The sequence below is a fragment of the Medicago sativa genome, chromosome 1 (genome assembly GCF_051527215.1).
Source record: "Medicago sativa cultivar Bolivia chromosome 1, Bolivia_mono, whole genome shotgun sequence".
Lineage (NCBI taxonomy): Eukaryota > Viridiplantae > Streptophyta > Magnoliopsida > Fabales > Fabaceae > Medicago > Medicago sativa.
In genome coordinates this window covers 60,384,671-60,397,425 of record NC_140749.1, presented here as the reverse complement: position 1 = coordinate 60,397,425, position 12,755 = coordinate 60,384,671, and the positions used below count along the sequence as shown (strand labels likewise).

The following is a 12,755-nucleotide window of genomic DNA, read 5'->3' as shown; positions in this document are numbered from 1 at the left end:
GCTTAACAAAATCTCCTATTTTCCTACCTTCTCTCATACCAATCGCTCATGATTTTCCTAAACAGATAAACAGATATCAAAATCGTTTCCTACCTATTCTCATGCAAAGCTAAATCGCTCCTTTGCCACATCTGTGTCTTTTCCATTTTCATTGTTGTCTTTCTCCTCTCATCACTTCCCTTCGCCAATGCTCTCGGTTCCGGCACCACCCTTGCCGTCAACTCCATCGCCACCGTCTATGCTTCAGATCATCACAACAAACTCATAACCTCAGTTGCTACCGCCACAGTCAGTTCTTTCTCTATCTCTCTCTCTACACGATATGTTGCCCTCACCATAGCCAACCCAATTGGCTTATGATTTCCCTCTTTTTTCCCTTTAATGAAATGCGGTGTATATGTTTTTTTGGTAGATCTGAAATCACATCTTTTTTAATTTTTGGTTGACGTTATTTTTCATTGTATCGCAGCTGGTTGTTTTTGTTGAGATTAATGGTGGAACTGAAATTCCTTTCCGTCTCAGTAGAGAAGGTAGGTTTGGCCACTGCTATTGATTTTACATGGATTTCTTTTAGCATAATGTTTCTTCAATTTTTCAATTCCAACTCTTTAAATTGGGGATCCTTTGATTTTCTTTATCCCACAACAAGTTTGGCTGTTTTCATTTTTTCTTTTGTTCTAAATTATCTCTCTTTTGTTCTCTATTTATGCGACTACACCACTTAGACTAGAAGTCTCTTCCTTCACAGATTTTGTACTGATAAAAAATCTAATGTGAATTTACTATGATATGACATTAATTTGATGTTAATTTGCTATGTCCATGACTAAGTCATATTTAGTTTCATTAATTTTATTCTTATTTCTTGATTTTTTTTTAAGATGCTTCTTAGTTATTGAATTAGTTGTAAAGAATTGGACACTAATTATGTAGTGATTTTTTTAGATTCTTGGCAACGGATATGTATTTGGGAGATGGGAACATTGTGGCAGTGCTACAACAACCGGTAGGTGAGTACTGTAGGGAACCAGGTACTGAAGTTCTTTCCATTGAAATTACTCTTATTTAATTGTACATATGTTTAGTGCTCCAAGCTCCTAAAACACTATGATGATTCAACGGATTTGATATTTGGTATGATTGCTATCAACTATTACTAAATTCAATTGGATTAGTTTTTGTGTTAATACCTGCGGTGGATCTTATCATAAGATTTCGTGCATAGTTATAAAAAAGGAAGTTATTCTACATAATGCAGTTGTATATAAGTTTTATTGTTTATGTAATTATGTTAATTTTTTATTTATTTTTTCTATCTCATTGGAATGAAGCTTTAGTTGGTCTTATGTTGTTATGTTTCTATCCATTGAATAAACTCCTACACAATTTCCATTTCACCCGGTTTGTTGGGATAAACCTTTGATTAAGCAGGCTTCATTGTGACATGAAAGATTGTAAACTTCACTACTGTCTTCTAGAGGTAACCTAAGAATATAAAACTCTACTCTTGATATTAAGTGGGACAAGCAACTGGTTTTGTGGCCTTAGTGATTTTTCTGCTTGGAGTTTTGTGGTTGCCCATTAGCAGGTTCGCAGAATTGTTAAGGTCGGTTTTGTTTTCTTCAATTTGGTTTCAGATGTTATGGCACAATTATGTATTTTTTTTAGCTTTGCTACTCCAGTTTTGCATCTCTTTATGTTGAAGTCATTGTCGTAATATGAGAATGATGCTTGATTATATTTTGCTTTCTTTAGTCTTTAGATATACATTGATGAATAATTTGGAGGCTTATTATCATGTTTTTTGGTTCCTGTAGGAATTTTGGAAGTTGTTTTGATGTATTTTACTTTTTCACATGCCCTGAGTTTTTCATGTCTCGATAGAGAAAAAATATATGATAATAGAGTATGTTGTTTTTACCCTGACATATGATGTAAGTATATTCTGCATCAAACAAGATAAGTATTTTTGTATCGTCTCCATAGGGAATAGTGCGTTATCAATGACAGTTTAACATCGACTATCATTCCAAGTATTAAGAGTACTTGTTTGTTTGAATTGAAATGTAACTAACTAAACTAATTGCAAAAAGTAAAAGTTGAGATAAATAAGGATTGAAACTTGTTAGGAGTAGCGTTCCTTAACCAAGCGTCACACGTAACCTAATGATCCATACGAATTCTAGCTTTGTAAACAACATTATCACAATCAATTCTAAACTATCCTTCGTGTCCAAAGTGATATAATTATTTCTAAGTTAGCGTTTAAACATTCGTGTCCAAATTCCTTAAACGATAACAAAGTCGATCGGATAGCTTAATCGACCGTGTCCAGCCTGATTAAATATCCGAAAGCATTTCACTCTTGATTATGGTGATTATCACAAGATTAACAAAGATGTCAAGTAAGTTAACCTAAGATATATTGCTACTCTAGCTCAAGATTCAAGAGTTTGTGTCCAAAGCATCTTGAATCTCATTGAAAGCATTAACACAAGAATAACAACAATATTGAATATAAATTGCTAGAACCATATATTGCAAGATAAAAAGGATTACATGTTTAGCAAGATCAAGTACCTCTCATCCCAACAAAGGGTATTTAGCTACTCATCATCATGGAAGCCATGCAAGGATGGATTGAAAAGGAAGGATTCATTACACTTGTGATGTCTCAACAAAGTATTAAGATCCAACTTCCAAAACCAATCTTACTCAATGAAGAACTACCTTACTTCTCCCTATGAAAATATCTAAACTAAAACCTAAGAGAAGCTAAGAAAATATCAAGCTAAGATATGATAAGATATTTACAAAGAATAGCAAGTGGGCTATTTATAGAATTCCCACTATGCTTGAGCTCGCCTCGCGAGCAGCATTACTCGCCATGGCGAGTTCTGATTCCTTCACCATTAAGATTCTGCCACGTCACCCTGGGAGGGTCAAACCGCCCTTACTCGCAACGGCGAGTAGCTCTGCTCGCCTCGCGAGCAAGGGGGTGCTCACGGCCTTTTGGCTTTGTTTTGAAGCTCGCCACTGCGAGCTGCTGTGCTCGCCTCGCGAGCAGTGTAGTACCTGCGGCCTTTTGCACTTTTCTTGGCTTTTTCATGCTTGCTTAGTGTCTTGAGGTCAAATCCTGCACAATTGGGTAAAGTAAGGCAATTAAAGCGTAATAAGGCAATTATCACTTTTATCTCGGCTTTTCCCTAAATTACTTGCAAAACAAGTAACAAAAGTGCTTAAAATATAACATGAAACTATCACTTCCTAGCACTTATCAACATATCACAACCAAAACCTGGCATAATGTGGTCAACTAAAGCTATATTTGATGAGATGCTCTACATGTTTTCTTTAATCTTATTGTTTTTGACATGTTTTCTTATACAAAAAAGGGGAAGTCAAGTCATGATAGTTTGGTCATTTTACCTTTGATTTAGCCTGTCTTCGAGTTGGAGTTGCTCTGTCTGAGTAGTGTGTTGTAGTTTTTGCAGTGTTGATATATGCATACTGTTTCAGGATTTTGGTTGCTGTATTGTATCTTCAGTGGGGAGTTGATGTATCAATCAAGAGAGACGTAGCTAGCAGAATATCCATATCACTGTTTTTCAGCTTGCCGAATTCATTTAGACTGTTATATTTTGTGAGAGGTGCCTTATAACTGTGCAACTCATGCTTCTCTGTGGCAGAAGTTGCCTCTGTATAGTTTGCTGAGTATAAGTGATCAAGTTTCTTTCAATTGAGGCAAATAATGTGTCTTGATGAATTTTTTAGTGGCTTTGGTGTTATAACACTCTTTTTCCCACATTGTAATGGTGTAAGTCCGTGACCAACTTATTGGTGTTGAATACTTATGTAAACTATAGTTATAGTTATGCTGAAATATTCTAATACAGTAATTTTACTAACTATATAAAGAACAACCATCAATTCTCCTAAAAAAGTCATATTGTTTTAAGCCAAGAGCACTCCCACGTGATTTTTTATAGTGAAGTGATGTCATCTTGGATCAGTGGCTTTCACACTCTATAAGGGTTCTATTGTTGTCTGATGTATCAAATTATTTATTTTTTAACAGCAAGTGAAGTATCAATTTATTTCCAATTTCAAAAACTACAGGTTTTGCATATTAGGTATGTTCCTAATCAATTGGCACACTTTTAGTAAAATTGAAAGAGAATAAAGAGTAAAATACAATTGTATTCCACTGAAGTGTGTTTATGTCACATTACTAATTCAATCTTAAAAATCATAAATCACTGATATTGAACAATGCATTAATAAGCTTCCTAGACACACTTTTGCGACAAGCTATTGGTTTTTTTTTTTTTTTTGAAACAACAAAATAAGCTATTGGATGTATAGAGAGTGAACTGAATTGGATCACAGAGGAAACAATCAAACATGTGGAGTACATTAATATGATTAAGTTGTGATCAAGTTGTCTAAAAAATATCAAGTAGTGATCACGTTCCTATTACCCCATCCAGCAAAAACTTATAACTTAGACTACTTTTGTAAGATAAAATTAGTGTAAGGTTGTGATAAATTTATTTTGTTTCATGTCATTATATTCGATTGTCTTATTGCGAATATAATATAAATGTCATACATGTTAGTCGCAACTAGCAATTTAAAAAAATCATTTGTTCAAAAATAATCTTCATCTATATCAGACCCGTGCGATAACACGGGTGAAAAGTCTAGTTTTTGTAAAAAAAAAAAACCAAACAGCTAGGTCACCATAAGCTCAATATCTAATTTTCTCTATAAGCTCAGTATCTAAATTGTTAATCAATTTACTTTGATTAACATAACAATTAACATAATAATATTTATACGGTTAAATTTATCTTTCTCAAATATACATCGCGACAAAACTAAACAGCTACAAATTTGGTGCTCGATGTATGTTTTACATAGTTATTAATTTTGATAAACAAATACCACTACTATTTTTCATTTTCACCTGTGAATTTCATAAATGCTCGACTTCATTCATGTGATAATGTTTTGTGTAAGGGTATCGTACTATCAATAAAATCATAATAATTTGAAATAGATCAAGAAAATTTGGAAGTTGCATTGATTAGGAATAATAGTACAATGTACATAATCAATTTATGGAAAAGATGAAATAGCATTAGAAAGGAAAGAAGAAGAAGAACTTAAGCACAAATGCTTAAAGTCATTACTCTATTGGAGAGTACCTAAGATGAAATAGCAATAGGAAAGGGAAGAAGAACTTCAGCCAATTTTGACATAAAATCAAAATTTTCTATTTATGCATATTCAAGCTTCATTGATTTTAGGATCACGTTTACCCACATATCTATTTACCTCAATCAATTCGGTTATTGGAGTGTATTTCCTCATATGCTATAATTTGAATCATAACATTTTTTTTTTATATTTATATGATCAACTTTTTATATGTGAAATATAAAAAAAAACATAAAACAAACAATTAAAAAAATCAAAATTTCTTTTCTAATTAAAAAAAAGTTATAAAATGTTTGTAAAAAAAATAGATTAATTTTGATTGAAATGTTATACATGGTCATCTATTTTGTTATTCTTTTAATTTTAAATATATTTATATATCAATATGGACTTAGAACTTCAAATTAAATACTCAAACCAAGCATAACCTTAATTTCTTAAGCTAAGTTTGATTCCAATTAATTTATATCACAAACGCGTAGATGCACTCATATCTTATTGGTGCAACAATTTTTAAATTATATATGAAACTTGAAAGTAAATTAGACAAACAATATCTTTGATATTCCTAGACCCTATAGGAGTTGGTCTTCTTCTTCTCATAAATAGAATCATTCATTTCCTTACAAAAATGAAGAGGATCTTGACTCCGGAATATGACCCTATAGGGTAGCTTCTCTATGTTTTCCGACCATCTAAAATATTCTGTAATTCTATAGGCCTACATGGAACCACAAGAGTTCCCTTCTGTCTGAAACCATACTCCTCCCAAGCATCATCAAGCAATCCCAAAAAAGCAGGATCAGTTAAGTAATCTAATCCAACAATAAACCTTCTAGTTTCTACACCCTTCTTTGCAAGAACAGCAAAGTAACCTTTCATGACATCATCGGCAAGCCCAGTTGTGGCATGATCTTCACTCCAGTAGCTCAATGCATGCTTTCTTGGCACAAAGACTGATAAACTCTTTTGTACTTTACCAACAAAAAAACTAAGCATCTTGAATATTGAAGGAGTTAATCGAGAATAGTTAGAGAACTATTAAAAAGGTAGTATCTGAATTGTCAAGAGATTGCAATATAATATTATGCTTAGGGTGTGGCTTTTTATAGGCTAATTGAGAACACATACGTAGCTACTTAATATACGGTATTGTATTGGTGGGTCTAGCCCTATACTATACACTGCACTCATTTATGCCATTATATGATAGGTCAATTACTTCCATCTCTTTAACCAAAAAGCTCTTATTTGAAAGGAGGGCCAAGAATTTGTTGTCCCTAGATATATTGAATTATCTTACTTTATGATGATATGTTATCTTTGTTTGGTAAACTAAAGTATACATATCCATAATTGCAGTTCTCTCAAAAAAAAAAAATCCATAATTGCAGAGACTAATTTCACAAGATAAATGAGATATTTTTAAGTTGTCATCCTTTAATATATATGTTTTATTTTTCCTTCTTCATATATTGATCATAAATCAAATCTCTAACGATATACTAAATAACTCAAGTATCTATCACTTCTATAAGACATTGCCTATACATTTGCTTGACCAATTAATACAAACCAACAAAGATGTTTGTTAAAGTGAATGTATCGAACTAGAGCAGATATACTTTGGATTAAGCAGAGACTTTTTGTTGATACATTGGATGAACGATCGAATATTGATTGTCAAATAGTTGTGATTGAAAATTCTTTTTTGATTGTTTTGAATCATTCTCCACAAAAATCACTGGGTTGAAAGTTCAGGTGAATACCAAGCTCTAGCTAGTAATTCTAGGGTTAAATATGTTTTTTGGTTACAACTTTACATTTTAGTCTCCATATTAGTTTTCTTTGACTTCTAGTTCTTAAAAAGTTTTCTATCACCACTTTTACTCTCTGCTTTTTAATTTAACTTATGTTAATCATTCAAAATTTTGATGTTTGTTTTCTACTCATGTTTAATACATTATGTAATTCTCTCTTGCAAAAATTTAAACTTATTTTGTCTTTAGATTCAACAATGGGGCAATAATTCACCTTTTTATTTTCTAAATTAAAAAAGTTATAAAATGTTTGTAAAAATAAGTTAATTTTGATTGAAATGTTATACATGATCATTTATTTTGTTATTTTTTTTTAATTTTAAATATATATCAAAATATGAACTTAGAACTTCAAATTAAATACACAATTCAAACATAACCTTAATTTTTTTTAAGCATGTTTAATTCAAATTAATTTATCATGACAAACATGTAGACACGCACATCTCATTCTTATTGGTACAACAATTTTTAAATTATGGATGAAACATCAAAATAGATTGGCTAAGAAACATATCTATGGTGCACAAGCGGGACAAATTTTAGATCATGCATAAGTTAGTTTCCACTATTGAATCCATAAATTTCACGATTAAATAAAATGAGATATGATGTGATTTATTGACCTAGCGGTGAAAAAGATATATGTAGCAAAACTATTTTACTTGTGCAAGTTAGATAAAACCTAACTTTTATAGTAGTTTTCTGACAAAAACCTTTATAGGAGTCATTGTTGTTTTTTTAAGAGAAAAACAACAACTATAAAAGACAATCATGACACAAGATATGTCCGAGGTTGGGATTTTCTCCATTCTTTTTGTAATGGAGGACTTATTCGTTTGGAAGTAAAATACAAAAAAGAATTTGATAAAACTCATTTTTAAAAATAATTTTAAAAAATCGTCCTACCAATTTCATATTTGTATTTATCTCTCTTAGATGGAATCATTTAATTCTTTATAGAAATGAAAATATAGAGTTAACACTTAAAATTAAATACTCAATCTAATTAGTTGAATTGGAACGATTTGTTGTTCGAAGGAAAATCAACAATTTGTTCTACTGTGCCAGTTGAATTGAAACTTAAAATGAAGAATTGGAACGATTTGGGGTTTTGTTGAGGGAAAGTGTTGTGAATTCGTTAAAAAATCACACCAATAAAATATTTGATGTGTGGAGCAAATTAGTCAAGCAACCAAAATAAGTGGGTGACTGTTATAAACACAAGCAAAAGTAGAAAACAACGAGAGAAAGAAAGAGAGAACACACGAAATTTGTTTACACAGTTCGGTCTAATACTGGCCTAGTATGGGGGAGAGAGCAGATCTCTGTTCCACTATAATGATGAGTAACTTTACAAAAGAGATAACAAAGGGTTACAAGAATTAGTCTTCAAACCTAATTCTACCCAAAGTCCCAATCTCTTCCCGTGACCAAGAGACTCAATCCTAACAGTGTTTTGTTCAAGGTGAATCAAAACAATCCCAACCCTAGTGTCTCCCACTTAGAGAAAACTCTCTAAACCCTAGTTTGTTGTTTGTTTCCAAACCCTTGTTTTCAGCCCCCTTTCTCTCTCTCTCTCTCTCTCTCTCTCTCTCTCTCTCTCTCTCTCTCTCTCTCTCTCTCTCTTTCAAGGTTTACTCTGATACAAGGTCTATATTTATAGTAAAAGTATCCCTAAAAAATTGGAACAAATCTAAGCCCAAAAATATGTTTTTATTTTATTTGCTGCTGGCAAAAATCGGGCATCGATTTCTACTCTTCAGGCGCCGATTTTTGCCTTAAGGAAAAGGCTGAAAAGACAACCAAAACTGGCCACCGATTTTGGCAGTTTCAGAAACCCCAATTTTGAGTCACTTCTACAACAATCTCTACCTTGACTCTAAATTAGTGATGATGCCAATTTAACCATAAGTCACCATGCTTCTCTTTCCCTTGCTTCCCACTACACCAAGTAGCTCCACAAGTTTCCACCTAACCTCTTCAGCCGTCGGAATTCCTTTCGCCTTCGTGAAGATCCTTGCATCCAACTACAGTAGGAGTTTTAGGTAGTTCCACAAGTATACATCATAACCTCTATGACCATCGGAATGCCTTCCACCTTCTCGAAAACCATCATTGCATCCACCTACACTGGGAATTTTAGGTAGTTCCACAAGTCTACACAATAACCTCTTCAGCCCGTGGAGTGATCAAATTCGTCCTCCTGAAGATTCACTTGCTTCCAATTACCCTTGGTCTTTTAGGGTAATCCCATAAGCCATGCTATACATTCTTCAAACTCCAGAATTCCTTACATCTTCATGAAGAATTCCCTTGCTCACAACTAGAGCATATCACCAAAGGTCTCCATAGTCGTACCATTCCTGGTGTGTTCAACTCCACCTCAAGCTGAGTTTTTTTTTACCTCAACTTTCAAATGCGTACATCTCACTATGTCTTCCACCTTGAAACTCCACCTCAAAGGTAGATAACAAGTATTCTTACCTCCGCCTCTTCGGATTGACCATGAGTATTCTTTCCACCGGCTCTCCAGGCTGATGTTGAGTGTTTAACATCTCTCCAGACGACCACTGCTATACAAGGCATCATTACCAAGGTGAGAAACATCACATTCTTCATTCTCCCAACAACACACCATCAAAGCACCCACATCCTCATCACTCTTGGAGACAATTTGTGCGAAGTTACTTTTATTCTCTAGACAATTCTTCTTGAAGTGACCCATCTTGTTACAGTTAAAGCACTTAAACTTTGACTTGTTACCACTTTTTCCCCGGTTACCTCTACCTCCACCATTCCCTCTTGAAACACTTAGGCCTTCACCGTTTTCATGAGCTCTCAACTCCTTGAACTTGGTCAACTCCTTGGTTCTCAAAGCCGCTAGAACTTCTTCCAAGGTAACAGTGCCTTCTTTGCCATTGAGAATGATATCTTTGAAAGATTCAAAAGATCTCAGTAGTGCACACAACAAGAGTATAACTTTATCTTCATCCTCAAGATGCACATCAATATTCTCCAAGTCATCAAGGATTTTGTTGAACTCCGGAAGTTGCTCCATGATGGCCTTTGACTCTACCATCTTGAATGAGTAGAGTTGTTGCTTTAGGAATTGCCGATGAGCCAAAGACTTTGTCATATACAAAGACACCAACTTTGACCAAATTGATGCCGCGGTTGTTTCCTTCGCTACATCTCTCAAAACTTTATCCCCGAGGCACAAGACAATGACACTCCTGGCCTTGTTCACCATCTCGGTCTTCTCCGCGTGCGACATGGTGACCTGTAACGCACATTCACCCATCAAAGCTTTCTCACACTTTTGATGTATTAACACCACTTCCATCTTTACCTTACATAACCCAAATTCATTATCTCCGGTAAATTTCTCAATATCCCACTTCGAACCCATGGTACTTGATTATCGATTTGATCCTTGTCCCACGATGGGCGCCAATTGTTGTGAATTCGTTAAAATATCACACCAATAAAATACTTATTGTGTGGAGCAAATTAGTCAAGCAACCAAAATAAGTGGGTGCAGTTATAAACACATGCAAAAGTAGAAAACAACGACAGAAAGAAAGAGAGAACACAAGAAATTTGTTTACCCAATTTGGTCCAATGCTGACCTAGTCAGGGGGAGAGAGCAGCTCTTCGTTCCACTAAAATGATGAGTAACTTTACAAAAGAGATAACAAAGGGTTACAAGAATCAGTCTTCAAACCTAATTCTACCCAAAGTCCCAATCTCTTCCCATGACCAAGAGACTCAATCCTAACAGTGTTTTGTTCAAGGTGAATCAAAACAATCCCGGCCCTAGTGTCTCCCACTTAGAGAAATCTCTCTAAACCCTAATTTGTTGTTTGTTTCTAAACTTTTCTTTTCAGCCCCCTTCTCTCTCTCTCTCTCAAGGTTTACTCTGATACAAAAGGTCAATATTTATAATAAAAGTATCCCTAAAAAATTGGAATAAATCTCAGCACAAAAATATGTTTTTATTTTATTTGCAGCTGGCAAAATTAGGCACCGATTTCTACTCTTCGGGTGCCGATTTTTGCCGTACGGAAAAGGCTGAAAACACAACCAAAATAGGCCACTGATTTTACCAAATCGGTCCCTGATTTTGGCAGTTTCAGAAACCCCATTTTTGAGTCACTTCTACAACATAATGGAAAAGAAACAAAAAAATGTGCGAGTAGGTGAATGATTCCCTCATAGTTTTCATGTTGAATTGAAACGATTTGTGAGAAGTGATTTGGGAGTGAGAAGGGTCACGGAGGTTTAAGTTTTTGTTTTATTTATTTATTTTTCTGAAAATAAAATGAGAGGGAGCCAATATTTTTGGAAGAAGCGCTCTCTATTTTCGATTCGCGCTATATGCCATTCTCTATTTTACAATTAATACATTGCGACATTTGAGCAAACTGTCGTATGAACCGTTGCAAAAATCATTAAAAAAGCAACATTGCGACAATTGTGCCAATATGTCGCAATCTGAGTGTCGCAAAATGACAATTTTCTTGTAGTGTAAACAAAGCCTCAATTTTTTTAAGCAAGTTTACTATCAATTAATTTATCATCGCAAACACGTAGATGCACTCACATCTTATTGGTGCAACAATTTATAAACTATAGATGAAACTTAAAAATACATTGGACAAGCAATATCTTTGATATGAATTCCTAGACCTTATAGTAGTTGTTCTTCTCATTTAGTAAGATGACCACGATGCAGCATATGGGGTTGGGATTTTATCCATTTTTTTTAATTGAGGACTACATTAGAAGAAAGAAAGATATAAATTAATGAGGATTTGATAGGACTCGTGTTTAAAAATAATTTTTAAAATGTAGCCCAACAATTTCATTTTTACGTCTATCTCTCGTTAATGGAATCATTCATTTCTTTACAGAAATAAAGAGGATCTTGACTCCGGAATATGGTCATTTCCTTCAACGGTGTTGTGTCTTCTCTATGTTTTCCGACCATCTAAAATGTTCTGTAATTCTATAGGCCTACATGGAACCACAAGAGTTCCCTTCTGTCTGAAACCATACTCCTCCCAAGCATCATCAAGCAATCCCAAAAAAGTAGGATCAATTAAGTAATCTAATCCAACAACAAACCTTCTAGTTTCTACACCCTTCTTTGCAAGAACAGCAAAGTAACCTTTCATGACATCATCGGCAAGCCCAGTTGTGGCATGATCTTCACTCCAATAGCTCAGTGCATGCTTTCTCGGTAAAAGAGTGATAAACTCTTTTGTACTTTACCAACAAAAGAACTAAGCATCTTGAATATTATTGAAAGAGTTAATCGAGAATACTTAAAGAACAATTAACAAGGTAGTATCTGATTATTAAGAGATATAGGAATATAATATCTTGTATAGAGTGTGGCCATTAATATGCTAACTGAGAACAAGTACGTAGCTACATAATGTCCGGTATTGTATTGGTGTGTCTAGCCCTATACACTGCATTCAATTATTTCAATGTTGAGGGCCCCACATGGAGTAGTGAACATCAATACCATTCAATTATTTCAATGTTGAGGGCCCCACATGGAGTAGTGGAAAATAAATGGCTTAGATCTCACCGGACTCTCAAGTCACAGGAGAGAATCTGCTCCCGCATTCATTAATATCATTATATGATATGTCAATTACTTCCATCTCATTAGGTAAAAAGCTCTTATTTGAAGGGAGG

At 34.1% G+C, this 12,755-nt stretch overlaps 1 protein-coding gene and 1 pseudogene across 1 annotated transcript; both read right to left on the bottom strand.

Annotated features, from left to right (window-relative positions):
- Nucleotides 1-5,704: 5,704 nt before the first annotated feature.
- On the bottom strand, nucleotides 5,705-6,284 carry LOC146955983 (auxin-responsive protein SAUR32-like). Its single transcript, XM_085716086.1, has one exon. It carries the CDS (start codon nucleotides 6,220-6,222, stop codon nucleotides 5,902-5,904), a length of 321 nt encoding a protein of 106 aa, XP_085572212.1. The 5' UTR covers nucleotides 6,223-6,284; the 3' UTR covers nucleotides 5,705-5,901.
- Nucleotides 6,285-11,936: 5,652 nt separating this feature from the next.
- On the bottom strand, nucleotides 11,937-12,339 carry LOC146955982 (auxin-responsive protein SAUR32-like; annotated as a pseudogene).
- Between the last annotated feature and the right edge of the window lie 416 nt (nucleotides 12,340-12,755).